Here is a 27447-nt window from a genome sequence, read left to right on the forward strand (position 1 = left end):
ACTGGTGTGTAAAGCTGATACGTAATTTCCAGACAATGTACATCAAATATGGGCACAGTTCTGATTGTTGACTGTTGGTGTAGAAGTCTTTGAAAGTTCATTAAAAATCTGCTATATTTGTTCAAATTTCACCAAAATTTCTGCACACCATCTGTAACCTACACATGTATTGTTTTCTCATCCCATCTGCACACTACTGCATGGCTGAGAGATTTTTCTGTTTGGTGCTGGAACAGTGTGTAATCCCAAATCTTTAAGGAAACCTTTTTGGCAGGAAGTTATCTTTGGACATGTGTAAGTTCTCGTTTTTCTTCATCCTCAGCCACCCTTGACACTTCCTGTCACTTGATAAGTTATTCACAGAAATGAGTCTTACATGTGTGCTGGTGTCAACCAAGATGAGTATGTGCTGTCATTCATCACATGGTTGATAAATTTAAAAGAATGTGACAATATTTCAGTCCGTACTTCCTCATATGTGGCATCAGGACATATGAATGGATTAATTTTTGAGTTCAGTGCCTGGTGTGATCCTCACATGTCTCCGCTCTCCTTTTACACTCATGACTTAACGCCGACCTGATATTGACCTGGTTTTGGAAATCCCCTGAGTTTTTTCCAAGCAACAAGTTTACTTAAGTATCTGTTATTTTGAGTCAAATTATCCAGATACCCATTCAACCTGCAGTCTGGAACAGACCCAATGAGTAATAACAAAACTAAAAGCCCAGTGGTGTTTGCTACATTAATGACACACCAACAATAAACTTACATCCTGTTACCAATGTTGATATAGTATCTAGCTTAGGTCCTATATAACAGTACTGCAATATATCTTACATTCATGAAGGTTATAGTGCTCAGTTTGTGTTGAAACTGTTTTAGTGAGGTGTGAACTTGGTTGGGTTCATTACAGAATGCTAAATATGGAAAAATATTTGACATGTAAAAAATCATCAGTGAAAAAATACAATATAAAAAGAGAAATTAAGGATAAATTTGGTGGTTTTGCATTTTCCAGTCCTAATTTGTGGTTAGCAAACAGTTTTCAAGGTGAATTAGAGCATTTAAAGTAATATTATGAACATGACAAAAGACAATGATGGAATGATATGGGAAGAGAAATTTCATCTGTGGTTTGTGAAGGTATTATGTTAAATGTTTTCTAACCCCACTATACTGTGTGTTTTATTACTATACGGTGTCACTGCTGTGTCCTGCCCGTTGTTACCTTAAGATATAATATAAATCTAACCCAAACATTGAGAAGATATTCTCAGTGTTATTACCAATATAATACTTACCGCTGCACTTACCCCTATTATTACACTGTTCCCTCCTTGATTACTGTGTTATTATGAAGAAGTAAGGTGCCAGTTATGTCTAATGGGAAAGTCCCGGAACTATGACAACATTTCCCAAACGTGAAGTGACGCACGTGAGAAACTGACTAAAAGGAACACATAACAAACCAAAGAGAAACCCAGAAGAGACGTGCGTGTGCTGCCTGCCACGTATCCTTAAATGGCTCAGACTTCTAGCGGCGTTTGCGTCACAAAGTAATTTCAAAATTCAAGTTCATTCACAAGAGGAAGTGCTCATATGCGCATGTTTCGACGTTAACCTGCCGTTGGCACTCCGAAAGACAGATGGTACATATTGTGCTTTAAGGTAATTTATTCATAGCCTATGCTGCTTAAATGCATTTTGAGGGCTAAAAGAATTAAATAAATATAATAAGTTGCTGCACAGTAAAGAAGTCGCAGATCCACTTGAACTTGAACCTTCTCTAAACTACTTATGAAATGATAGATGAGCTCTTTGATTAATTTTGGAGACACCACGGTTTTCTCTGCCCTCATTTTATCTGAGATTTAAGCAAGAGTGATGCGGAGTCACACTTTATTTATTTAATCTACAAAAAAGGAACGTTTGAAACATTTGCGCGTTTGGTGTCTCTGCACCTGGCCTGATGTTATTTCCCACCAAATAGCAACAGCTATTAAGTTTCTTGGTGCCCGAGGGGCAGCACCTTGACTGACACGTAATTTATGCTAATTGGTCACTATGATTGATTATTAAACCGACACAGTTCAAAGGCGCACACAGTTCTCAACTGCCCAGCTGATACATCCGCATTTGAACACAAGCTGTAAGACAAAAGCAAAACCTTGACACGTTTCCAAGTACACCGCTGACGTGCGTTGATACAGGGAGAAGGCTACTTATCTTCTTAACCGATCCTGCAAAACCCTTACACACACCCCATATTTCTGCGCGCTCCCATTGGCTGTTGATTGTCATTTCAGTCAAGTGGATCATTGCGTCCCCCTGTGTCGTGGTGATCACAGTTCCCAGAAAACAAAACCCCGGTACGCTGTTGCTGCGACAGGTCTAACAGCCCGACTCCGACCTGATCTGGTGAAGGGATGGCAAACTCTAACAGACCCTCCACGACTACTGCGCACATCTTCAGAGGAACATTTATCCACGCGACCCAGCAAACAGCGGTGCAGATCCTGGAAGATGCGCTCCTGGGAGTGGATACGGAGGGAAAGGTTTGACTCTAAAATATCTAAAAACAAATCTAATAACAGGTTTTGGTATGATTGAGAAGTTGGATGTTTAAAAAAAACGTGGGCTCATCTACATATGCCTTTGGCTATAGTTTGATAAACATGTATAGATCTAGTTATTCCAAACGTTGCGCACTAACAATTTGGTATAAAAGACGTCAGAGTTGATCAAATGTGTGAATCAGTTACATAATAGCCTCTCTCCAACAGCTGTTGCTTTCACATTTTGGCCAACACTACGCCCTTAAACACAAACCTATCATTACGATCTTAAGTAGCCTCTTAAAATACAACAAGGGGGATTAAAATTCATAAAAACGTCGTTAAGCCATCCAAAGAAAAATTGTATTGGCTCCATACTCATACACAAGGAAGTCATAGACTGGTTATTAATGAATTAATTAATTATGTAGTGGATAGAGATATGAAAAGAACTGTGCATCAACACCCTCAGAGACATGCACACAAAAAGGTTTTATAACATTACATAATGAAGACACTCAACTTGCTACAGAAGTTGTTCGTTTAGATAAAAATTAGATACAAGTACACATGTATGATGTTTTCAGCTCTCACAGCTTATTCTTTTTTTTTTTTTTTTTTTTTACATCCAAACACTCATCCACACACTGTAGTTGTAGTTTATTCATACAGCCTAACCATTAATTGATTTCCTTTCTGCCATTAGATTGCTTTCATTCGGAAAGGCGAAGAGCTAGACAAAGTGTCTCAGGCTTTTGGATTCAGCCCATCTAAAGTCACTCAACTGACACAACAGTAAGTAGAATGTATAAATTATTTACTGGATATAATTTTCATTTACAGGGCTTGATACTTGTTGACTTCAGTAAGTCAAAGACCTGTATTTTCTGCATCAACAATGATATTATATCTGTTACTCTACTATAAAATATCAGCATGCATCACTTTTTTAATTTTTTTTTTTACAGTGGATCATTTAGAACAATTTAGGACATAAAAACAATATATTTTAACCATTTTCATGGCTTGCTGCACTGCAGTGAGTTCTTCATGCCAGGGATGGTGGACACTCACATCCATGCACCCCAGTACAGCTACATTGGCACAGCCCTGGACATGCCGTTACTGGAGTGGCTCAATACATACACCTTTCCGATGGAGTCACGCTTCAAGGACATGGACTTTGCCAGAAAAGTTTACAATCAAGTAGTGGTGAGTTTGCCAGCATTATGCCTTTTGAATTAAATACATACAGTTAGCCAAAACGGAGTCCTGTGGCACACTGCGAGAGGTTTGCTATGTTTATGATGGTAAACTATAGCTGATGGCATTACAAGCTGCCTCAGGAACAACTGGGAAAGTGAAAAATTCAATGACACAGCCTGTGATTTGAGAACAATTCAGTGTCTTAACAACACATAGAGAAGAGAAAAAAATGTTGTCTTAATCCTGTAAAATGATCCCTGTGCTTTACAGAGAAGGACGCTGAGAAACGGAACAACCACTGCATGTTACTTTGCTACCATACATACAGATGCTTCTCTCCTGCTGGGCGACATTGCACGTAAGAAGTCCCACAATCAAAACACACACACACACACACATTTTGATCCAATCATTTATATTGTTATTATTATTATTATTAGTGTATATTACAATGAACAGTGGATTGTTTTGAAGTTGCCAGTTTGTATTAGTAACTAGTAAAAAGTGGGAGCTGCTCCTATGATAAACAGAAGAAAATACTAGTAATATAAGTGTGTTCTGTAAATGTTATCTTTGTCAATAGAAACAGAGAGAGAGTCCTCAGTCAGCACTTGTGCCTTGTCTGTATACTCATTATTATAATCAAATCAGCAGCTCAATATGTGATTCATGGGTCCATTTACTTTGTTTGACTGTGGTGCAGAATTTCCTGTAGGCTACTAACAGCGCTCCAATCAGCTGATATGTTTTTCTACCCTCTGTGGCTGTTTCCCTTTGCAGCTGGGTCAGAAACAGTCTTATTTTGTTCACCTTTATGCCTCGTCCTCATCACCTTGGTGTCATGTTACATATTACTGAGCACTCACATAAATACGTAACAATACAACCACACTGAATTGCACACTGGCTTTGGAAGCTTTACGCAGTCTTTTTGTGTGTTTAGGGTCATTGAACCTTCACCTTCATCCTGTTCTGAGCGGCTGTTTCATTTTGCTGAAAATCGTGGTTTTTCAGTGTGTGTGTTTGTGTGTGCGCATGGGTACATGTTAACTTTTTATTGTAAAAGACATCACAGTGAGACGTAGAGAAACCTAGAAGAAGGCTGGTTTTCTGTAGTTCTAGTTCTAGCTCTAATACATGTATTTAAAATTTTCTCATGCAACAATCTTGTAAGGTCCAAAGTCTAAGGTCCTGGAGAAGTCTGATTTAAACGCACATGTTCTGCTGTACTTGACTGGAACTGTTTAATGACCTGCTGATCATGTTCAATATCTGTAACACCATACTGGTTGCAGCAGAACGCTATATATAGTACATAACTCACCATTCGTTTCATGGAGTTATGTTATAACTGGTGGACGTCACCCTCACATGCTCCCCCTACCAAGCAAAATCTGACATGAAATTCATATAAATATGACCAATGTATAGAATTAATGATAACTAGAAAAGGCTACATTTTCTGAATAACATTTAAGTGAACTCTTATGGGCTCTGCTGAAAAGCCCCAAAACACTTAAAATAGTTGAAATACCAAAACAGTTGAAGTCATAGTTCAAGTGGTATTCAAAATAGCAACACTGAAAGAAGCTGAAATAGCAGAGAAAATGTAAGACCTACAAAAGTTGAAGTCTAGTTGAAGTGTATGAAATTGAAGTGTTCATGTGCTCATGTATTATTAACCACCAAATCAGATATATTGGAGGCTTCAGAAGTGACGTAAATGTTGACATGAATGCTATTTACAAGTTGAAAATGATTAATTATCAAAATTTTGATATGACATGATCATAAGTTGAAGTTGGGCAGAACTACATTGGCAAACCTAATAATATGGTTATTTAACTCATAGTGTCATCATCTCAGCATTTTGGGTGACAATAAAATAATTTGAGTTGAGTCAAATGATATAAACCAGGATATCTTCTGTCTTACAGTAACACAGCCGTCTGATCTTTTGTTTGTTTGTTAACTCAGCATTTATTTATTTATTTTTTGGTACAAATAACAAACGTTCGCTATGGATTCAACAAGACACCAGAAACGTTCCACTGGGACAGGGGACACAGACCTCTTTTACAGAGGCCATTTTGATATGTTACAGCAGGAAAAGTGCAGGTATAACTAATAGTGTGAATTAGTACTGCATTCCACTTAGGCTTGTGGTAGTGAAGTCCTCATGGAACAGACATTAGTTCCACCTGGGGTTTTTCTGCTACAACATGACACAGCATTTCTGCAGTGAAAAATGTCATTATTACATGTTGACTGCTCTATAATGTGTGTCAATTAGTTGGTTCCTCTGGAAATTGGAAGATTAATCTCCACTAAAGTGCAAATACCACTGAAATGAAAATTACTTTAAGGCAGCATCATTGAAAGCCTTCTTATAGAGAGGTCCTTTGTCAGTATTTCAAGATTTTTGGAGACATTTCAGATGATATTAAGTTTATGTCTATATTCTTTCCTAAAGCTCCTATACCTCCACCTCCACACAGGTGTTTTCACTTATTTTGTCTGAGCTCTTCTCAGGACTACAGTGTACTTGATTGTTTGTTGCATCTGTTAGGACAGGTCAGTTTATACATTACCATCCTTATTATCTCTGCTCAACTTTGTCTAATCTGCTAGAATAACGCCAGGCTGTCTCGCGGATTAATCTGGCCCTGCACTACAGGATCCCCCTGTTGTAATCAACTGTTATTTGCATAACTGTCATACCATGTTCAAACTCGTATAACACACACATGTTTCCTGTTATATATTTAGTCAATCAGGAACTGAAACCCCAAACTGTAGCCTGCATGACTTACATATCTATAATTCTCTTCCATTCTGCACAAGCAAAAACTTGGGCAGAGGTATACCTAACACAATTACAACAAGTATATTTGTGAAAGGACTACATGTAAATTAAAACATGTAAACATTTTAATGCACTGGTTCTTGAGCTCTGGCATATACATATAAGTCTCATGTAAGGAGGCCCAGATGTACAGTTTTACTTGTCTACATTTAGCTTTAAGTATAGGCTTGCATATTTGACAGGATAGAAATAAAAACATTATCTTAACTCTGCACTGGGGATGGAGGTTAAAGAGTTACAGAGTTTAAATGATAGGTTTTATTGTGCATGTCTGTGCGTGTAAGAGTCTGTGCATGCGCTTGTGCAATATGTATCTAGCTAGCTGTATTTCATGTATAGTATGTGTGTCTGCGTGTGATTTCATACAACATAACAAGGATTAGGGCTTGTGAGTGACAGCAAGTTTAACTCTGACATGCAAAAGACCTGAAATGCTGTATTATGCTACAGACATGTGGACAAGGAAATAATAAAAAGCCTAAAAGCTTATAGCACCTGGTATTTCAAGGCAGTCTCCCATCCAATTATTAACCAGGCTGGACTCTTAGACTATTGGACGTGGCATTATGTCAGTAAGCAATTAACACTGCCACACACAGATCTTTTATAGATATTAACACTGCCACACACAGATCTTTTATAGATACTCTAAACACTATTGACATAGTTCTGCACTTCGTCAGCCTCATTAGAGTTAGCATGTATAATTTAGAGCTCTCAAATATTTGTCACCTCCTGGGCAATCTAAGCTGCGATATCATAAACTGGTTGGGACTATTGGGTATGTTGTTCTTGTGGACAAAACTTATTGTTGAATGTATAACAAGAAGTGTAAAAGCTTGCAGCACCTAGAATGTCCAAGAAGTCTCCTATTCAAGTACTAACCTGGCCAGACTCTGCTTAGCATCTGAGATCAGAGCAGATGGGATGTGTTCAAATAGGTGTTACTTACTACATACTGGGCATTATGAAACATAGAGAAGAGGAACTCTTCTGTTAAGTGTTACAGAGAAAAGAAGGTGTGAGTGCAAAGCTCTTGTTGGGTTTGGACTGTCGTTCCTCTTCTTAAGTTGGGACAGTTGTTGCTCTTGTGAAAGAAACACATTGTTGAATGTATAACAAAAAGCCCCAAATGTTGAAAGCACACAGTATTCTCAGGCAGTCTCCCATGCAAATACTAACCAGACTAGACCCTGCATAGCATCTGAGCTCAAACAAGGTCAGGCATGCTCAGGGTTTTATGGCCATAAACGATTGGCACTGCCACACACAGAAATATAGTACTCCACTTTATAACCCTCTTTAGAATTAATCTTTAGATTTTATAGCTCTTGAATATGTGTCCTAGATACTCCAAGCATATATAAACATGATATTGTATACTAAAGGTCACAGTCTTGTTATCCTTATTTTTCTTGTAGATAAGTTTGGACAGCGTGCCTTGGTGGGCAAGGTGTGTATGGACATTAACAATTTTGTGAAACATTACAAAGAGTCCTCTCAGGAGTCTCATGAGGAAACCCGTCGGTGAGTATCAACCGTGTAATTTCCATGTATTGTAGATCTGTAGGTATCAGTGTGCTGAAAGGATATGAGTCTTAATTTTGCCCTTTGAAAGGATATGATGGAGATATGAGTCTTATTTTTGTTTAATGTATCAGTACAATACTGGGCCTTTTACTTGAGTGAGAACATGCTGAATACTGAAGACGTTTTCAGTGAGGAGAAATTCCCAGAGGCAACAACTTTAGTTACGCTGAATTTATTCAATGTGTCTCAGAGAAAAGGCAGAGGCGGGCAAGTTTCCGTTGAGTGCTTAAAGCCACTGCATCTAGTAGAATATGTCATAGATAGCGACAAAAACAACAGATATGTGACATATAGTTGGGATGTACAGTATGGTACCATGATGTAAGGTAACAGTTCATCTGTAGGCTCCCTTTTTAAACATGTATGTGCACATCACAGAGAATGTGCACCTGATCCTGAAGTAATATTTGCCTCATATGCCTGTTTTTGTTGCTAAAACTATGAGTGTATCCATTTTATAGAGAGAAATATCTCTGCAACCACAATCCCCTGCAGATGTTGTGAATGTGGCAGACCCAGACGAATTATAACTATTATTTTTTCCCCTCAAGGTTCATTGCGGAGCTCTTGGAAAAGAAGGTAAGATTCTATGATATGATCAATTCAATAAACATGGCAATAACAGAAAATGTAAGAAATATCCAAAGGATGTTGTTTTGTTTACACATTCCTGTGTCTCCTCCCTCTTGGTTTTTTGGCAGTACCCTCTGGTGAAGCCAGTGGTGACTCCCCGCTTTGCTCTATCCTGCACAGGAGCCTTGCTCGGAGAGTTGGGAGAAATCGCTAAGAATAACAACCTGCACATTCAGGTGAGCTCACCGTAGCAACCAAACCAGGCTATGTCCACAGGGGACAGTTGCCATAGAGACCACTTGGTGTTGGACCTGTGGGGTTTTTCAAAGAATGAAATTAATACACAGGCGTACAATTTTCAAAAACAGAAAGCTGACATGAAAGAATTTAAATGAAGTGTTGTAGAATAGCATTTGACATTAGTTATCCTGTTACAGCTTTTCACAAAGGCGGCGCCTCAGATTCTGTGAGAGTTACAGTCAGGTGTCTGACATATGATAGTGTGTTTGTCTATTTCCAGAGTCACATCAGTGAAAACGTGGAGGAAGTGAAGCTTGTTAAGGATCTGTTCCGTGATTCAAAGTCCTACACAGAAGTCTACCACAAATTCAACCTGCTCACTGACAAGGTGAGACATTTTTGTAGAAAAACATCAATGTTGAAATAAATGCCGAACATGGTCGATATTATTCATGATGGTGATGATTCACAGACAGTGATGGCCCATGGCTGCCACCTCAGCGATGAAGAGTTGGTCTTGTTCAGAGAGACAGGAGCCTCTTTGTCTCACTGCCCCAACTCCAACATCTCGTAAGTCCCGCCTGTTTGGCCAAATGCCTTGAACTAAAGTTCAGGAAGCTTTGTAGAACACAGATTTTTCCAATTGAATAGCACCTAATATGTATATCATATTTAAATGCCTGAATGCAAAAATCAGCAGTTGAACATTTATAAACAGATGAGACGTTATTGATCCATGTATAATTAGTCATCTCTCTTCATCTACCCAGGTTGTGCAGTGGTTTGTTGAATGTCAGAAATGTCCTGAACCTCAAAGTGAAGCTGGGACTGGGAACAGGTGGGAGCAGAGCAGCTATTTTATTGTTTTAGTGAGTGTAGTCAGCTGAATGTTTTGGCACGTCGGTCAGCTGACCATCAGCTGATCACCTCATTTGTATTTTGTTGGTTTAAATATCTGTCTGAAAGTAAAAAACAAACAAACAAACAAAATGTCTCAAGGCAGGAAAAATCTGAAAATTTGAAATGGACATGTATGCTTGTGATTGCTCGTGTTAGTTTGACCCATCTGATGTGTTTGTGGTCCTGCATCAGACGTGGCGGGCGGCTACTCGGCCTCTATGCTGGATGCTGTGAGGAAAGCTGTGGAAACATCCAAACTCTTGACCATCCAGGACCCAAAACATGACACGCTCACCTTTGAGGAGGTGTTCAGGCTGGCCACGCTGGGAGGCAGCCAAGGTAAGACGCAAAACCAGCTGTCACTCAGAAACAGAGGGAGCATTGTGTAGAAGTGACAGTTGTCAGACAAATTCTACACCAACAGTAAATTTTCTCGCTCAAGTGTCTGTATTAAAGACATGAAGTCACTCTGTATGAGAGTGCAGCAGTGGAAATGCCTGATTTAATACACCAGCAGCTCTGGGAAAAAGACATTTTTAATGATGACTGATGCAATTTTACAGGAGGGTAAAGAACATAACAGTTTCTTTGAATATATGTTGTTTCTCTAGCTTTGTCCCTGGATAACCAAACAGGAAACTTTGAAGTAGGCAAAGACTTTGACGCCCTGAGGGTGAATGTATCTATTCCTGATGGACCCATCGACCTGGTCCAGCCTGAGGAACCAAAGGTTGGTAGTAGGGCACTGTCTGAATCTATTGGGTGGCATAAACAAGCACATTTACACATAAATCAAATAAAGCAAAAAAAAAAAAAAATCCTCATCACTCTCATTTCAGATTCTGTTGGAAAAGTTCTTGAATATGGGTGAGTGTCAAATTCAGATTATTTCAGACTTTTCAGACTCAGGAGTGCAGCCTACCATTTACTTTATGTTTGTCTCTGCTTCTTCCTCTCTTACAGGTGACGACCGGAATATAGTGGAGGTGTATGTGGCTGGAAAGAAGGTGGTACCATTCACAGAGTTAACAGAAGAGTAAACCTGTTGATCCTGCACACACCTTCACTTATCTAAACTCCCCAGTTTGAAGAGGACTTTAGATTGTAAAACGAGACACAATATGTACTGCATAACAATGATTAGCTTGAAACACTGCTGCACGTTTATCATTTGTTGCTAAAACAAATAAGTGGGAAATTAATCATCAACATAAATACTTTACCGCTAAATTCAGAGGACAGCAAAGGCAACATGTTTTTAATGATATTTAATGAAGCTCAGCTCAAATTCATGCTGTCTTTCACATCTTTTAATACAATTACAGGGCTTTTAAAAAGGAAATAAGGGACTTATTAGGTTCTGTGAACATTGCACTTTTTCTGTAAATGCAGATGTGCTTGAAATTGTTTACTTAACTTAAGAAATGGGAACATTTTCTCTATCAAGGAACACTTAATTCAAAATCACCAAATTTGCTGCAATGGCTTGATAATTAACAAGCCACTTTTAAGTTCTGTTTGTTCATGTACATGTTGTTGTAGACTTTTTTTTATAACTTTTTGTTCTATTTACTTATACAGGTTTCCGTAGAAACTTACAAATATACAAATACAAGTAGCTTCTGTGATGTGAAGTTAAGAAAAATAAATTCTACCACGTCATTATCAAACTGCTTCACTGTAAGAAATTTAAACAGGACAATTGTCCATAGACTTGATTGGCATAGTAACATACAGAAGGACTTTGTACTGGTGACATAAAGTAGCTCAGTTCTAAATGTAGCCGCAGTGCCTGACTTGATTATCTACAGTGGCACATTGATCCCGTTCTCATGCTTGTGTAGCTAGAAAATGCTATATGATCAGAAGACTGCAATGGACTTGCCTTATAATCATAAATCCATTTTTACACTTTACACTCCATTCAAATGCCTCGGTTTAGGTGCTTAAAATACAAAGGTTGATTCTATTACAGTATTTTATAGTATTCTCTTGACTTCAGTACAACACATTCAGTTTTTTATGCAGTACAGTTTCCTTGAGAATGAAGAGGTCAGTGTGGTGAAACTGGACACTCATGGTATCATTCCAGTGGTATGACTGTTCTCTGTACGGACTGAAATGATATGTTTATCTAACATTTAGCCACACAAACCCTTGCCTTATTCACTTCAAATCTGCACCTTGATTTGACTCAGTGGAAAGTGATGCTGCACTTAACCTGGTGCCTTATTATCAGAATCAGCTGCTATTGTAATATTTTTTCGCACTAATCTTTAATTAATAATTAATGACAGTGAAAATGTTTTTTTTTACCACTGAGATCTTTGATTTTATAGACTGTACAAAATTACAAACATTACAAATTGTCTTATGAATGTTGGGAAATTAAGGGAAATTAAATGGATTGATTGCTGATTATGTGTTTGTCTTGATAAATTAGACTGTATTTAAGATAAGTTTACTTTTCTACTGATTATAGCCAATTTATACGACAGCATATCCTGTAATAGTACATTTTTTATACGTTAAAGGTACTTTTTGTACTCTTTGGTGTTTCATGTTATGTGAGATTGAAATAAAGAATACTACCAAGTCTGTTTTTTTTATGTTGTTCAAATTTCATCAGCTGTTATTTACGCAGCAGGTATTTATGAGTGATCATTGTTATGCAATTGTCCATCGTTAGGGGTTACAGGTTTGAGTGATACTGGGTCAAAATGAAGCCTTGAGGTCACGCTGTAATTCTTAATCTCTCCTCGAGATGTCAGCTGTCTGTGATGTTTTGCTGAAAGCAGAAACCTCTCCAACAAAGAGTAGATCAGCATTGCTATGGTAAGCCAAAGCCAGAGAGGACCCTTCAACACACCACAGATAGATGGAATGTGTAGCCAAAATGTGTTGACAATGACCTAAAGCTCAATGCAACGTGACTTAAGATGTCAAGGGTAAAGTGCAGTCCTTTGTTTAGAAACGAGTGAACCAATTAGACTAATTTTTCATATTGTAGGCTAATCTGCTTGGGTTAAAGACTAACACTCAGACTTTCAGAAGATAGAACGGGAAGAGACAGCATCCGAGTTACACCAGCTTGGATGTTCGCTGTTTACGGTTCTCCTTGATCAAGTAACTTCAATAAACATTCTCAGCATTAAGACATCAAAGGCTCGTGTGTGCTTCTCTCCACTGAAGTGTCGACCATCGCTCAGAAATATCCACAACAATCATCACCCAGGATGTAGGCAAAAGATATGAATTGACCCTGCAACCCACTAACAGACCAGTCAACAGCTCTGTTAATAGATTATGTTCACCACCTGCGCCAGACAGCTGAAACATGAGGATGTCTATTGTCATGTCCTACTGACAGCAAAGCATCTGCTCCGTCTCAGATAGAGCCTGTGCACTGAGAAGAGATCATACAGTCACAGCCACTAGAGGGGAGCACTGAACTTCAAATTCATCACATATCTCATACCTCCAGTTACCAAGATTACCCAAAAATATATTTCCCACGATTCCAATGTCCAGCCATGCAGACAGTTTTCTGATCAAGTATCAATATCAAGTATCCTTATTAAAGGTTTATAAAAATGTAACCAATAGTCAGTAATAAGAACATTTAAGTTGCCATGTTGTGTGATTCTGAGATTAATTTTATGTGAGCACCACAAGCACAGTTCAGCTTTTTATGATGCATAAAAAGTTTTCCTCCACAGAACTAATGCTTACAGGGTTCCGAGAGTTATTCAACATGTCAAATCTGTGGAGTGGAGGAAGGATGTAGATATATGTCCAACATAGGAAGAAGCATGTTTAACCACTAGATTATTATGAACTTGTCCAGGAAGAAGTTTATCAGGTTTTTCATCATTCCATAGATAAAACACTGCTATATGCCAGACCAAAATCTGGCAATTGTTTAAAATAAACAGATTATTTATAGCCTAGTTTTCAAATTTTTTGGAATAATCCTACACATTTCTCTAATCTATCACCTTCAATCAACCTTATTGATAAAGATAGTAACCCAGGTTAGAGATCGATGGTAGTTTCAGTAAAATCTATTTATAATAACATTATAATATAACTAGGAAATTTAAGGAGCTTCCAACAAAAACTGTGGATTGCAAATTGTAAAACAAACGTATAATATGGAAAGATCAACTCTCTAATTGAGACTCAGTATTGATACATTGGTTAATTAGCCTATAAGTAACCCTTTCATACATACAGTGAACACGCATCATTATGTATGAGATTGTGTATTGCCCCTGGAGACATAGACTGTTATTTTTTGTTTTTGTTTTTATTTTAATGTCATAAACATAATCCGAAGCTATCGGCATGGCTTGATACCAGTAGAGGTAAGTGAGAAAATATGGTTTCACTTAGCGTTAAGCACACTTTCTGTTAAAGGGAATATTTGAAAATATAAATAAATAAATAAATCAGGTTGATAGTTATTTTTAAACATGACCTATTGTCTACATAAGAAAATGGGAAAAATCTTTGCCTGCCTATGTTCTCACCATGGTGCTTACAGGTATGTTTTGAAGCCGCATATCTGCCTTGAACATAACTCCGATTCAGGCTCAAGTGATTTTTTTGCCCTCAGTTCGGTCTCTCTTTGAGACACTACCCCCCAGGCCGCCGCTTCATCAATCAATGTCACTCACTTCATGAAGTGTAAATTGGTTATGTGTGGTTAGGATTAAGACCGTGGCTGGGGTTCAAGGCTCTGTGTTTTGATTTATTGGCAACAACTTGAGAGAAAGTTGTGCCTGAAAGACTAAACTCAGGGCTATAGTCCAGATAGCCTACAGTCAGGAAGTGCTGTTGAGAGTCACGCAGTGGAAAGATTGTTGCACAATTTCATTTGCTCCCAGCATTTATTCCCTTTTTGGGCGTCAAGAAACTTCCAGCGCCATTAAACCTGGCAGGTAAGGGTTAAAGCAACAGAAAGTCTTCTTCGATATGACACTGTACGCCTGACAGTTTACCTCTGTCTCTCTATCCATTCATTTGATGATGTTGTTTTGATATTGGCATTAATACTAATCAACTCGGAATAGTAAACATTAGTGAGGGTAGCTACACAATTTAGTGTCTCACAGTTTAATTTCTCTTCTTAAAATAAAACAAAAATTAATGAAGTAAAAATCAAGCACAATCTACTAGCCTAACTGTTTATATCTGAACCTTCTTCCAACACAAATAAAACATGTACACACTGCCTTGTTTAACTTACTTTTTTGTGACATTGCTGATGAAAACGATGAAAACATTTGAGTATATGTGCCAAAAATAAAATATGCCAAAACCTTAATATCAGCATATAAATCACATAATACCTTTCCTCCCTGTCCTATGTAACAAAGCAATCTATAGTTTTGTCATATAACTACCGGTTGTGACCAGCCCAACCAAAAAGTTATTTTACTTTAGTTTTAGAGGCATGAAGAGGTGAAATCATACAGTAATTTGTTAGAAAACTTGCAAATTTTAGAAGAAAGTCAGAAATATGCTCTTTATGGTTCCTATCCTCCTAATAATCTCATGAGCCCCAGACTGGGAACCACTGGTCTACACTGGTGAATATACAGTATGTTCTCTTTGCCCTCCAGCAGCAAAGAGACGCCACCCCATCACACTGATCCAGCACCCACTTCAGCACTGAAACCAGCCGTTGCTGTCCAGTGATGCCCTTGTTTCGGGCCTCGGGTGAGCGTGGGGTAAAGGCTCGGCCCAGACGAAGGAGGACGAGGAAGACGGAGTGGGCGGGGAGTTACGGGAAGACAGATGAAGATGGCTCTGTCCCCTCATTGACAAGGCTGTGTCTGCTGAGCCTCGCAGACAACATGAAGGAAGTGTGGGTGAAAGATTATGCTGACAAATACTTGGATCATTACTCATTCAGGCACATCATGGGGCCTTTCAACTTACTGCGTGAGTGAGGATTTGTTCAACACTCAACCAGATAGTTAGAAAACAATCATCTGCCTGCTCCCACTACCACTGTCAGGCACCAACATACAGGTGTTACTGTGAATAGTTGAAGTGACTGCATGTGTTGTCCCTCCCTTACAGGTAACATGTCCATCAATGAAGTGAATTTTAGCAAATGCCATATACTGATTAACTGGTATCCACTGGTACACACTGTATTGCCTAAATAATTAATGAAAATGAAAGTGAGCTTATAATTTGTAATGTACTTTCCAATGTGTTCATTTTGTCTACAGATTAAATGATTTACAGAGTGATTGACTACTTCTTATCCCGCTACAACATCTCCCCATCTGTCTCTTTTTCTACTCTTTATCTCTCCCTATAGCGGGTGAGCTGGTCGAAGAGCTGACGTGGTTGCTGTGTACCAGGAAGCAGTTGTCCAGAGCAGCCCTCCATCTCCTGCTGGTCCCCCAGCTACGAGGTCTGTCTCTGGAAAGGTGTCCTGGTCTGGCCACCTCCGCTGTCTGTGGCTACATTGCTGCGCGTTGCCAGGTCAGACAGAAAGTAGTCTCCAGTGCCATGTTTGTTTATAGATGTGATGTAGATAGTAAAAATGGTTCTGTTTCTGTTGATCTCTTGAGTTCAGCGTGTATTTCTTTAATGTCTTGATGTGTCAAGTCAAGTCAACTTTATCTGTATAGCCCGATATGACAAATCACAAATTTGCTTCAGGAGTCTTTACAATCTGTATAGCAATACAACATCATCTGTCCTTAGACCCTGGATGTGTCCTTCTTTTCGTCTCAGGCTCTGCACAGTCTGGACCTATCAGGAGCCCAGCAGCTGCCTTCAAAGATCCTGTCTGAAACCCTCCGCCATCTACCTGCCCTGCGCTCACTTTCCCTGGCTGGTACGTCCTGTGACAGATGTGTCATCAGGACCGTCACCCTCCACTGCCCTTTGCTGCGCCATCTAGATGTTTCCCGCTGTAATTTCCTTTCCCCTGCTGCACTGCTTCCTCTTGGAGGTGGGCCCTTCTGTTCCTTCTCTAGCAGTCCTTCATCTTTTCGCTTCACCTCTACATCTAAATCCTCTAATTCCCCTTCCTGCTCTGACCCCTCTTCCTCCGTTTCCACACCTCTGTCTCCTCTCCCCCTCGGTAGTCTACTGGCTCTTCATATTGGGTTTGGGGAACAGGAGGGAGATGCGGTGGCGGCTGCAGCCTACCTGCTCCTCTCCCTGCCCTGCCTGGAGAGAGTGGCCATGGACGGCCTTTCTGGGGCATGCTGTCTCATCCAGCACGGAGAGTTTGGACAGACAGATGAGTTCACCGATAGAGAAGGAGTTCCCAGGCTGGACGAGGTGTGGAGGGAGAGGAGGCACAGGCAGGGCATGGATAGTTGGAGGAACAAGAGGGAAGGAGCAGCAGATGATGAGGATGAAGACGAGGGGGAGAGCATATTGTGGGAGGGGTGTAGTAGTGAGAGCGAGGAGGATGCAAGTAGAGACAAAAGGCCAAGCTGCTGTCAGAACCAAGCAGAGGGAAAAAGGAGAAGAAGAGTTTTGTCACAGTCAGGTGACGAACGTCTGACCCTGCGCCTGAGGGAAGTCAAGGGCTTAACTTTTGACTCTCTGGACAGTTTAGGCCATTTATGTCCAGACATCTATTCCTTATCTGTCAACTGTGATGATAATGAGGACACTAGAGGAAGAAGCCAGGGGTCTCTGTTAGCCACAGGCCTCTACACCTGGTCAGGCCAGCTGCGGAGCCTCTCAGTACACTACCCAGGCCCTCTGGTGGATCTCCTTCCTGCCTTGCAAGTTGCAGGCTCCTCCCTGGTCTTTCTCACCCTGGAGGGGGTGAAAACCAGCCCTCACACCCCTCTACTGGAGGTCGTCCAGGCCTGTCCCAAACTCAGAGACCTGCTCATCTCCACTGAGCCTCCCACCACACCACAGGAAGAAGAGGAAGAGGAAAATGAGCGGGATGATCAGGATCTTCCACGCCTGCCTAACCTCTGCTCTTTTACACTCAAGTAAGTCTACTGTTGATGATACAGTGCGTATTAAATTGGACCTTTCGCATGAAAGGATGCTGTGCACAGGATATTGTGACACTTTAACAATAACCTGTTTTAACCTATTAATCTTCTTTCATTCATCAATTCATCTTCTTTGTGTCTCCCATGTCACTACAGTTTCTCTTATGAGCACAGCCAAATGAAGCCCGTCATGTCCTGGATGTCCCTGAGGAGAACGCTCAGGTGTCTCCTGACTGGTTCTCCTTTACTGGAGAAGCTCTCACTGGTGTCCTTGCCATGCCCTCTGAACTGCGTTTTACAGGATGTACTGCGCGTAGTCGACTTGGACCTGAATCACTGTCTTCCCATGCCGCTTGGACGGGTACAACATCTTAACCTGCCACGGACAGATGTGAAGATGATAACTGTGAAAAGCATAATGCAACGTAGCAAGAGACTTAAGTATGTAGATGTGAGTTACTGCTGGCAAATCAGTCAGCTTGAGTGGATTGACAGCAAGAAGTTCAGTAAAGTCCAAGTTGTCTGGGTGTAGTGAAGAGACTGGCAGGCTCTGATACAGGAGCAACACTGCTGAAGGTGGATAAAGTATTCAAATAAAAATACAGTGCATGTTGTTTACAGAGTCAATTGTTTTAGTGTCTACGAGTTTATGACTACAACACTATAAATTTGGTTATTTTTGTAACTAAACTCCCAGACAGATCGATCTTTCTGCCTGGTATTGCGATGACAGTTTGTCCCATGTGGGACTTATTCCTACAGTGCCTTGAATGAATGGTATTGTGTTTTAAAAAACATCTTTTGACGATCAGGTTGTTCTGAGGTTATGGTGCGGTGTATAAACAGACAATATGTAATTTGTGAGCGAGTACACCATTTCTAATGTAGAAAGCTGTTTGTATATTGGTTACATTTACTCTATATAACAGTTCAACTAATGAAGTACACTATTAGTATTACAAGAAATGATAAGAAATAAGTCTATATATTTATTTTGTTTTGTTATCAAAGTTTGTATTTCAGAACTGATATGCACTGAACAGAAGATACATTGATTATTTCCCCTTTTTCTTGTACTTTTGTAATTTGCAATAAAGGAGGGGAAAACGTTTTTCCTTGACTGTTAACACTCTTTGGCTCAGTAGATATTAAAAGGGAGAAGGACCATACAGGACAACATCATATCTGAGGTTGGGCACTCTTAACAGAATAAAAGTAAATTTAATAGGCAAGCAACCAAATTCAGATTTGCTTTATTGGCATGAACATAATGAAATACATTCTTACCAAAGCATACTGTTATGTTACATGAAGTTACATTAAGTAAGCGTGTAGGAAAAAAAGACAACAGCAACAATGACATTTTGCATAATAATACACTATACATACACTACACTACATTACATTACAGCTACATTACTAATAAAGGATAAATACATAATCTCTGTTTGTGGAGGGCAGTATTACGCTTTTCAGGTTACAGACTAACGGAAATTCATTAGTAGAAGAAGAATGTTGGGCGGTTTTGGATGTACCCATGTTGTTACTAGTTATCCGGGAAACGCGGAGACAAAAATCAAACACACCATCGGGACAACCACGTCACTCACCGGAGACTTGCTGCCACATACTCTCGCAACATTAGCCAGCGGTTAGCATCTGGCAGCTCACAAATGTCCATTTTACCGCAGAGGAGGGGACTTTTACGTTTTTGTTAGTAAGTATCAGTTCAGTTAAAGGCAGTGTACGTATAAGTGTACTTTGTTGACGCTGACGAGTTGTGAAAATATGTCAAATCCTTGTCTTTTAGCTGTCTTCCACTGCCAAACATACGATATTCACTCTCCTCAGACGCAAAGGAGACTAACGTTAGCTAACCCTGTCTGCTATATTTTTTAACAATATCATTTCTTAGCCATCATTGAAATCAGTTTAATTACCATTGACAATTTAGATATGTTTAAATCCCCCCTTTAAGCACGAATATAACAACGAAGTGTACCGAGTATGTCCACCAGTCAGACCACGATATCGTTAGGCCTTTCTCATACGAGAGCTAACAAGCAAATGTTAGCCGAGTGACGTTAAAATGTCCAATATTTTCCCCTAACAGGTCATGGTGGTAAGGAATGAAAACGGGATGGAGCCGTGGATTATACAAAACCTCCCTCCTTCAGCTGACTGATTGATGATTCATATTAAATAAACCAATAAGTTGAAGACAATCTGCATCATGGGAAGGTTGGTTTGTTGTCATGTGTGGGGGGGATGCAGTTCATGAACCTTGTCATATCTTTGACATCTTAGGCACACTTTGCTCAGGCTCTCCTCTCTTCTATCTTTCGACAGGATCAGCTTCTCGTGCCTTTTCCCCGCCTCATGGCATTTCAGCCTGTCGTCCCAGGTTCTTCCTCGGCTCCTGATACCTTCCCTCAGACAGCTGCTCTTCATCGGCCTGGTGCTCTGCCTCATAGGACTCCTCTACCTGCTGCTTGTCACTGGAAAGGGGCACGCCAGCTGGATCAGAAAAGAAAACCACTTTCACAGGTAAACTAACAGCTGTTACCTAAGTGCTTGTGTTATTATTGACACAGGCATTATTATCTTAATGTGAACAATACTTTGCTCTTCAAAAGGCACTTGGCGAGGGTGACTGATGTGGATGCAACAGATACAAGCAACCCCAACCTGAACTATGGCCTGGTGGTGGACTGTGGCAGCAGCGGCTCCAGGGTGTTTGTGTACTGCTGGCCCCGGCACAATGGTAATCCCCATGAACTCTTGGATATCCGGCAAATGAGAGATCAACATCGCAAACCAGTGGTCATGAAGATCAAGCCGGGTAAGATATGCAGTGCTTGGCTCCCCATAATTACAATAAAAGATCATTTAAACAATAGCTTGATTATGAGCATTAAATACTCAATAATTGGTACTGTTTGTTATAAGACTTAAGTATAAAATGAGAAATGATTATCATTTAGTTCTGTTAGTATAAGAGCTCTTTTCTTTATGTTTTTGTTTTCAGGCATTTCTGAATTGGCTAAAACACCTGAGAAGGCCAGTGATTATATCTATCCACTGCTGAGCTTTGCAGCACAACACATCCCCAAAAATAAGCACCAAGAAACACCCTTGTACATCCTGTGCACAGCTGGAATGAGAATCCTTCCTGAAAGGTACAATATGGCCCAATGAGCATCATCTCATACTACAGCCAGAAGCCTTGGATATAAATATAGCTGCATGAAATATTCAGACCCCAAGTTTAAACAGCATAACACTTGAAAGAAAAAACTATTAATGTTTAATATCCTATACATTTTATAAAGTGTCTGTGTTTGTTGATCTCAGTCAACAGGAAGCTCTTCTAGAGGATCTGCGAACAGACATCCCAGTCCACTTCAACTTCCTCTTCTCAGATTCCCACGTAGAAGTGATTTCTGGAAAACAGGAAGGTAAATGAAAAGGAATAATAAGAACACAGACATTATGTTCAACTAAAATGTATTGCAGTTGCAGCCTTATTGTATTTTTAATGCCTTTTTAGAATATCTTGATCATGTAATAACATATTTGATAAAAATTAATTTAAAATTTGCAGTTGGAGTATTCTCCTATGTATTGTAGACATCATTTTTAATTGACAAGCAGTGCAGCAATGAAGATGATGATAAAAATATATATAATAAAATGTTAAAATTTGTTGTCTTGGGTTTTAGGTGTCTATGCATGGATTGGAATAAACTTTGTCCTGGGGAGGTTTAACCATGTGCACAATGGTGAGGACACTTGAAAGTAATATTTCAACAATTGAAAAAGTTAATTTTTGTTAAGTTTTTTGGACATTCAATAACTGATGTGTTACATGTTAACCAGCCTCCATAAAAGTTCTATTTTGGGGGCCTTTCCAAGGGAGACAAATCTGTAGTAAAACAGTCATCACATAATGTCTTCTGTCAATCTTTCAAGATGGTGAAGCTGTAGTAGAGGTTAATGTCCCAGGCAGCGATCAGCAGGAGGCGATGGTGAGGAAAAGAACAGCTGGCGTCCTGGACATGGGTGGGGTCTCCACACAGATCGCATACGAAGTGCCCAAAACTGTAAGCTTTGCTTCTCCACAGCAGGTTATTATCCACAACCAATTCTGTTTTTGTGCTGCCTTTGTTTTTTTGTCACTCACCCTTTGTTCTTCTCCCTCTTCCAAACCTCTCTCATTCCCTGGTTAAACCTGTATGCACCATTTTTGTCCCGTGGAGACGATCTGCTCTCCATTCATCACTATTGAAGGCATACTGTAAGCCTGCTGCATGAGTCCATAGCAGGATTTAGGACTGAGAACATTATGTCTTTTATGTAGACAGTTGAATGTAATGGAAATGATCCCTGTCAAGAATTAGTGATGGATGTACCGCAGGTGCCATATAAGCTGCTCTCCCTTTTTGCTCTCATTGTTTTTCCATTACGCCATGTGATATCTAATTGAATTTTCATCTTGTTAGATAGTTCCAGCTTCTGCCTTTTGAAATATATTAGACTTGACATTCCATTATTGAACTCTGAGCTTATGTGGCCTTAAACATAGGTCACCTGCTTTGATGATTAAAATATGTGACGCATGTCAGCGCTGCTTAACGCATATTGATAAATAAACGGCTATAAGGCTATAATTTTAAGGTGTCATTTTTCCCTGGCTGATGTTTTTTTTGTCTTTTAGGAGGAAGTTGCAAAGAATTTATTGGCAGAATTCAACTTGGGGTGTGACGCACATCGCACAGAGCATGTTTATCGTGTTTACGTGTCCACCTTCCTGGGTTTCGGAGGAAATGCAGCACGCCAAAGATACGAGGAGAGCATCATCAGAAATACTGCCACTCGAAATAAGTGAGAGCCACAGATAGATCAAATAGCTTGATTTCATTTTTTTTTAAAATGTTTCCAACCGGTCAGAACACACTATTGGGTGTATTTACACCGTGTTTCTAATTTCACCAGGCTCTTAGGTCAGCATATCGGTGAGACAGCAGAGTCTCCCCTCCTGGATCCTTGTCTACCCACAGACCTACAGGATGAGATTGGTCCGTCTACGCAGAAGCTGCACCTGCGAGGCACAGGGGACTTTGACCAGTGTCGACAGATTCTGCAGCCGTTCCTCAACCGCACCAATGAGACTCAAACCTCTTTGAGTGGGATCTACCAGCCAGCCATCGACTACAGCAACAGCCAGTTCTATGGCTTCTCTGAGTTCTACTACTGCACAGAGGATGTGCTGCGCATGGGCGGAGATTATAATGTTTCTAAATATTCCCAGGCCGCCAAGGTAAATCTTACAGTGAACAATCTGGCACCTTATGAAATCTCTTTGCGTCAATGAGTAACTTTTGATCTCTAAATTTTTCAGAATGATTTAGCCTCAGTTAAAAAAAATGCATCACAGCTGTTAGGAACACCAAGTCTGAAAGTCAAAGTCCACTAAAGTGCAGCCAAATGTTGCCTGTCAAAAGGCTTGACATCACATCATCATCACAGTTTTGTCAAAAGTAACTTTTAGTCCAACATGTGAATGTGTGAATACAATTTAACTGGGCAGATTGAGCTCTGACTTGCCTTTGAATTTAATTAGCATATTGCTAGTTTTGAAATAATGATATTTGGGAGCAACATTGTACTATTTGTTGACGTCTTAATGCTTGAAACCTTCCTGATGTTTCCAGAGCTACTGTGCTACCCAGTGGAAGACTCTGAGGGAACGCTTTGACTCTGGCTTGTATGCCTCACATGCTGATCTTCACAGACTCAAGTAAGTCTTGGCTGATCAAACCCCTTGTAAATCTCATTTAACCATGTGAGCATACCGTAAAAAAAAAAGATGGTTGTTTATCAATGGTTTTATGTTTATGTCTGCAGGTACCAGTGTTTTAAATCAGCATGGATGTATGAAGTATTGCACTCAGGCTTCTCTTTCCCAACCAATTACAAAAACCTGAAGACTGCCCTTCTGGTGTACGATAAGGAGGTCCAGTGGACTCTCGGAGCTATTCTTTACAGAACACGGTTTTTGCCTTTGAGGTGAGTTAGATTTTCTTTCACAGGTCACCTGTCCATAGTGTATCACTTTACTAATCCAGCTGAAAATGATCATTTTAAGTCTCATCTAGCTCATTTTATTTTCCAAATGCAAGTGGAGGAATCATTTATTAAGCTTCAGAGTTTTATTTGATAACAGTACACTTTAATTTTGAGCATGAATGGAGAGCTGAAACCATCATCACTACTTAGAATTGGCTGGCAGAGGGCATAGTGCTAAGGCTTATAGAGTCAGAAACTTTTAAGTTAAAACGTATCCCACTTATGTAATTAAACTCTGTCAATGGCAGACTATCCACACTCTGACATGAGAGATCACCAGCTTCTGTTAAATTCCAGTATCATTTAAAGTTCATAGTTTAAAGCCCAGCAAATGGGATTTATGTGTTTATTTGGATCTTTTTGAGCTCAAGGCTAATCTCCTAAGAGTCCATCTTAAAATTGCAATAAAACATTTTCAGAATACTATAGGCCTACAGCACACATACACATCATATACTGTAGACATATGAGGTCACTAATATGAGCTGTCCATGACACAGTGGTCTGTATTTTGATTCCCGATAATTTAACTTCAATTTGAATATTTTAATAAATTTAACTTTGGTGGATAATTGCTGTAAAGTTTGTGAATCTGCTATTGCTGTAATTGTTGTGTCATCCGCAAACACACTAGCATTTGAATTAGCTAAAGCTAAAGGAAGATCATTCATATAAATAATAAACAACAACAGTCTGTGGGATGAAACAGGTAAGCATGCGTGGTGAAGAGTAGGAGCCATTCATGTAAATGCTTTCTTTTACTTAAGTAGTATGTCAACCAGTTAATTGGCTGTTTATTAAAACCATAATGAGTTATTTTATTTTTTTGAGCACTATTGTATGGTCAATCAAATCAAAAGGGACACAAATTTTCCTTGATCGAGGGCAGTCGTCTGTCATAGTTCACAGTTTCAGTAGAATGATTTTTAGGGTATGTATGCTGAGACAAGGTTAAAAGATTGTTTTCAGTGTATTTCCATATATGATCATTCACAACTCTTTCCAGGATTTTACTTGGTGATCAGAGCAGGCTGATTGGATGGCTGTTACATGCAGTCAAAGTGGTTTTAGCATTTTGGAACAGGACATATTTTTGCATGTTTCTACTCTGTAGGAAACTTTCCTTGTTGCAGAGATGGTTTGAATAAGTACTTAATAGGTCTTACAATGATGGAGTTTCAATAATTTGTTATATGAGGTTAGGATTTCCTCTATTTCATCCGGTGATATCTCTGGTAAACGCAACTTTTTCCCAACATAATCTATCTATGGCTTCTATCAATAATTCTTTTAAGACGTGATCTTTGAAAATCAAACTTGTAGTCAAGGTGATTTATTAATGACCTACAGTTTTGAAAAACATAAATACATCAACATTGTATCTATGTGCATTTGTATTAAGCCTGCATTCTGGGAGTGCAGTGTTATAGTGGGGTTATATGGTACATGAGCTCTTTAAGAGATGATGGTGCCTGACCATTAAGGGCTTTGTAGTTGAGGAGAAGGATTTTAAATTCTATTCTGGATTTTACAGGAAGCCAATGCAGCAAAACTAAACTGGGAGAAATATGATCTCCTTTTCTAGTTTTTCTCAGTACTTGTACAGCTGCAGTCTGGACCAGCTGGAGAGTCTTTAGAGACTTGTTAGGGCAGTCTGTGAATAAGGAATTACAATAATCTAGCCTAGAAGTGACAAATGCATGGACTAGTCTTTCTTCATCTTTTTGAGACAGGATGTGCCTGATTTTTGCAATACTACGTAAGTGAAAAAAGGCAGCCCTTGAAATTTGTTTTACGTGGGAGTTGAAGGACATATCCTGATCCAGGTATTACATGCCATCTCTTGTGGTCATCTAGAATTTATAGAACCGTAGTTGCATTCATAGATCTCGTTTTACAGGTTTGAGCTGAAGGACTTGTTTAGATGAAAGCTCGAGATAAATAAAAGAACAAGAACTGAAAAATCTTTTTTTTTCTTCCAGGGACATCCAACAGGAAAGCCTGAAAGGAATACACTCTCACTGGCGGCACAGCTTCTCCTTTGTCAACAACCACTACTTATTCCTGGCGTGTTTCTTCATTGTGTTGTTGTCTATTATGCTGTACTTACTGCGTCTTCGCCGGATCCATCGGCGGACAGCGCAGCGCTGCACCCCCTCCTCTGTACCGTGGTTGGAAGAAGGCCTTGCCTCACCCACAATCCCTATCAACCTCTAAACTTTGTAGAACGTAACATCTGGACAGCTGTTTTCTCTTAGGCCCTCTGCTTATTCAGTGAGCCTTTTGAAGGCTGCTGTCCTGAAAACGGAGTTTTGGTAAAGTTCACTTAACAGGAAGATGGTACTGAAACTTGGACAAATAAGGAAGATCTTATGTGAGTCTTCAGGCTTAACTGAGCCATGAGAATATTTGTATTTAAGTTATTTTGTTTAATAATGAAAATGTCTTTCTCAAAATCATGTTCTTGCTTGCCACATACTCCTTTGTCATATTCAAATGGCAGCTGCCTCCAGGTGTCTTCAGTTTTATTTCTACTTCTACACGACTTCTCTCAATACATAATCTTTCATGCCAAAATAAATACAGTGTGTAGTAGGTCGTCTGTACTTTGAATTTCACAAAGTTGGACAAATCAATCACAGAGGCTATTTTTATTTTGTTTTGTATTTACATGTGGGCATTTGCCTTTCTGTATGCCTTTTTAGGTGCATGATCACATTTTTAAAAAAAATTGTTGTTAAATGATATAAGCACTCGCAGTTTCTACAGAAACATCAAATGCAATACGATTTATAATTAGAGAAAGGAGCACTAATGCAGTTGAGAGTGAGAATGCACAGTACTGCCCAGCTGGATTGGTCTGGTTTTTTCGTGCGCGAGTGTGTGTGTGTGTGCGTGCGTCTTTCCCAAATTGTTCTGCCTCATATTCATATTGCGAGACAAGTAGCCTTTAATAGCTATAATAGTGCAATACGTGTCTTGTCACTGTTGGGAAATCCTATAAAACACATCCTGCTCTTAAGTCTAGAGTATCAATCTCTCAAAGCCCTGCTGAAATGCTTTTGTTGGACTCTCTGACGATTACGTTGGAAACCGTTGCATATATTTACGTTGGGCTTCATTTTCAGAAGCTGTCATATCACTGCTGTGAGGGGATTGTAATAAATGAGAGCACATGCCCCATTATTTATATAAAAACAGTGTAGTGCAATGTTTTCACTGATGAATGCGAAATAAGAAATAAATGTTGTCACATTGCAATACAGTAAATAAAGGTTTTATGGTTTAATTGTCTGAGGTTTTTTTTTTTCCTGAGGCGATTAGACTCAACAAATTGGTGACTGTTCTGAAGCATAACGTCTACACCAACCACTTCTTACGTCACTGCTGA

At 39.5% G+C, this 27447-nt stretch overlaps 3 protein-coding genes across 9 annotated transcripts; all 3 read left to right on the forward strand.

The window, feature by feature from the left end:
* Positions 1–1468: 1468 nt before the first annotated feature.
* gda (guanine deaminase) lies at positions 1469–12528 on the forward strand. Of its 3 annotated transcripts, none has more exons than XM_042422358.1 (15): positions 1469–1671; positions 2310–2558; positions 3265–3353; positions 3599–3770; positions 4035–4122; positions 8052–8157; positions 8772–8799; positions 8922–9029; positions 9314–9421; positions 9506–9603; positions 9804–9871; positions 10126–10272; positions 10545–10663; positions 10773–10800; positions 10897–12528. In XM_042422358.1, the coding sequence occupies exons 2-15, from the start codon at positions 2430–2432 to the stop codon at positions 10971–10973; spliced, it is 1365 nt and encodes a 454-aa protein (XP_042278292.1). In that variant the 5' UTR covers positions 1469–1671; positions 2310–2429; the 3' UTR covers positions 10974–12528. The 3 variants fall into 3 exon arrangements, with proteins under 3 accessions (XP_042278292.1, XP_042278293.1, XP_042278291.1); XM_042422359.1 differs by having other exon boundaries at positions 1469–1652; XM_042422357.1 differs by lacking the exon at positions 1469–1671 and having other exon boundaries at positions 1729–2558.
* Positions 12529–14235: 1707 nt separating this feature from the next.
* si:ch211-214j8.12 (uncharacterized protein LOC100000539 homolog) lies at positions 14236–19056 on the forward strand. Of its 4 annotated transcripts, none has more exons than XM_042421520.1 (5): positions 14236–14300; positions 15564–15882; positions 16271–16437; positions 16693–17921; positions 18084–19056. In XM_042421520.1, the coding sequence occupies exons 2-5, from the start codon at positions 15636–15638 to the stop codon at positions 18457–18459; spliced, it is 2019 nt and encodes a 672-aa protein (XP_042277454.1). In that variant the 5' UTR covers positions 14236–14300; positions 15564–15635; the 3' UTR covers positions 18460–19056. The 4 variants fall into 4 exon arrangements, with proteins under 4 accessions (XP_042277454.1, XP_042277453.1, XP_042277452.1 ...); XM_042421519.1 differs by having other exon boundaries at positions 14255–14300; positions 15561–15882; XM_042421518.1 differs by lacking the exon at positions 14236–14300 and adding an exon at positions 14674–14876 and having other exon boundaries at positions 15561–15882.
* A 430-nt stretch (positions 19057–19486) lies between these two features.
* Positions 19487–27345, forward strand: entpd4 (ectonucleoside triphosphate diphosphohydrolase 4). Of its 2 annotated transcripts, none has more exons than XM_042422321.1 (13): positions 19487–19644; positions 20041–20168; positions 20277–20474; positions 20564–20769; positions 20956–21106; positions 21282–21385; positions 21650–21709; positions 21900–22054; positions 22645–22811; positions 22923–23247; positions 23642–23727; positions 23835–23996; positions 26039–27345. In XM_042422321.1, exons 2-13 carry the CDS (start codon positions 20161–20163, stop codon positions 26271–26273), a joined length of 1857 nt encoding a protein of 618 aa, XP_042278255.1. In that variant the 5' UTR covers positions 19487–19644; positions 20041–20160; the 3' UTR covers positions 26274–27345. The 2 variants fall into 2 exon arrangements, with proteins under 2 accessions (XP_042278255.1, XP_042278256.1); XM_042422322.1 differs by having other exon boundaries at positions 21900–22030.
* Positions 27346–27447: the final 102 nt, after the last annotated feature.

The sequence above is a fragment of the Thunnus maccoyii genome, chromosome 9 (assembly GCF_910596095.1).
Source record: "Thunnus maccoyii chromosome 9, fThuMac1.1, whole genome shotgun sequence".
Taxonomy (NCBI): domain Eukaryota; kingdom Metazoa; phylum Chordata; class Actinopteri; order Scombriformes; family Scombridae; genus Thunnus; species Thunnus maccoyii.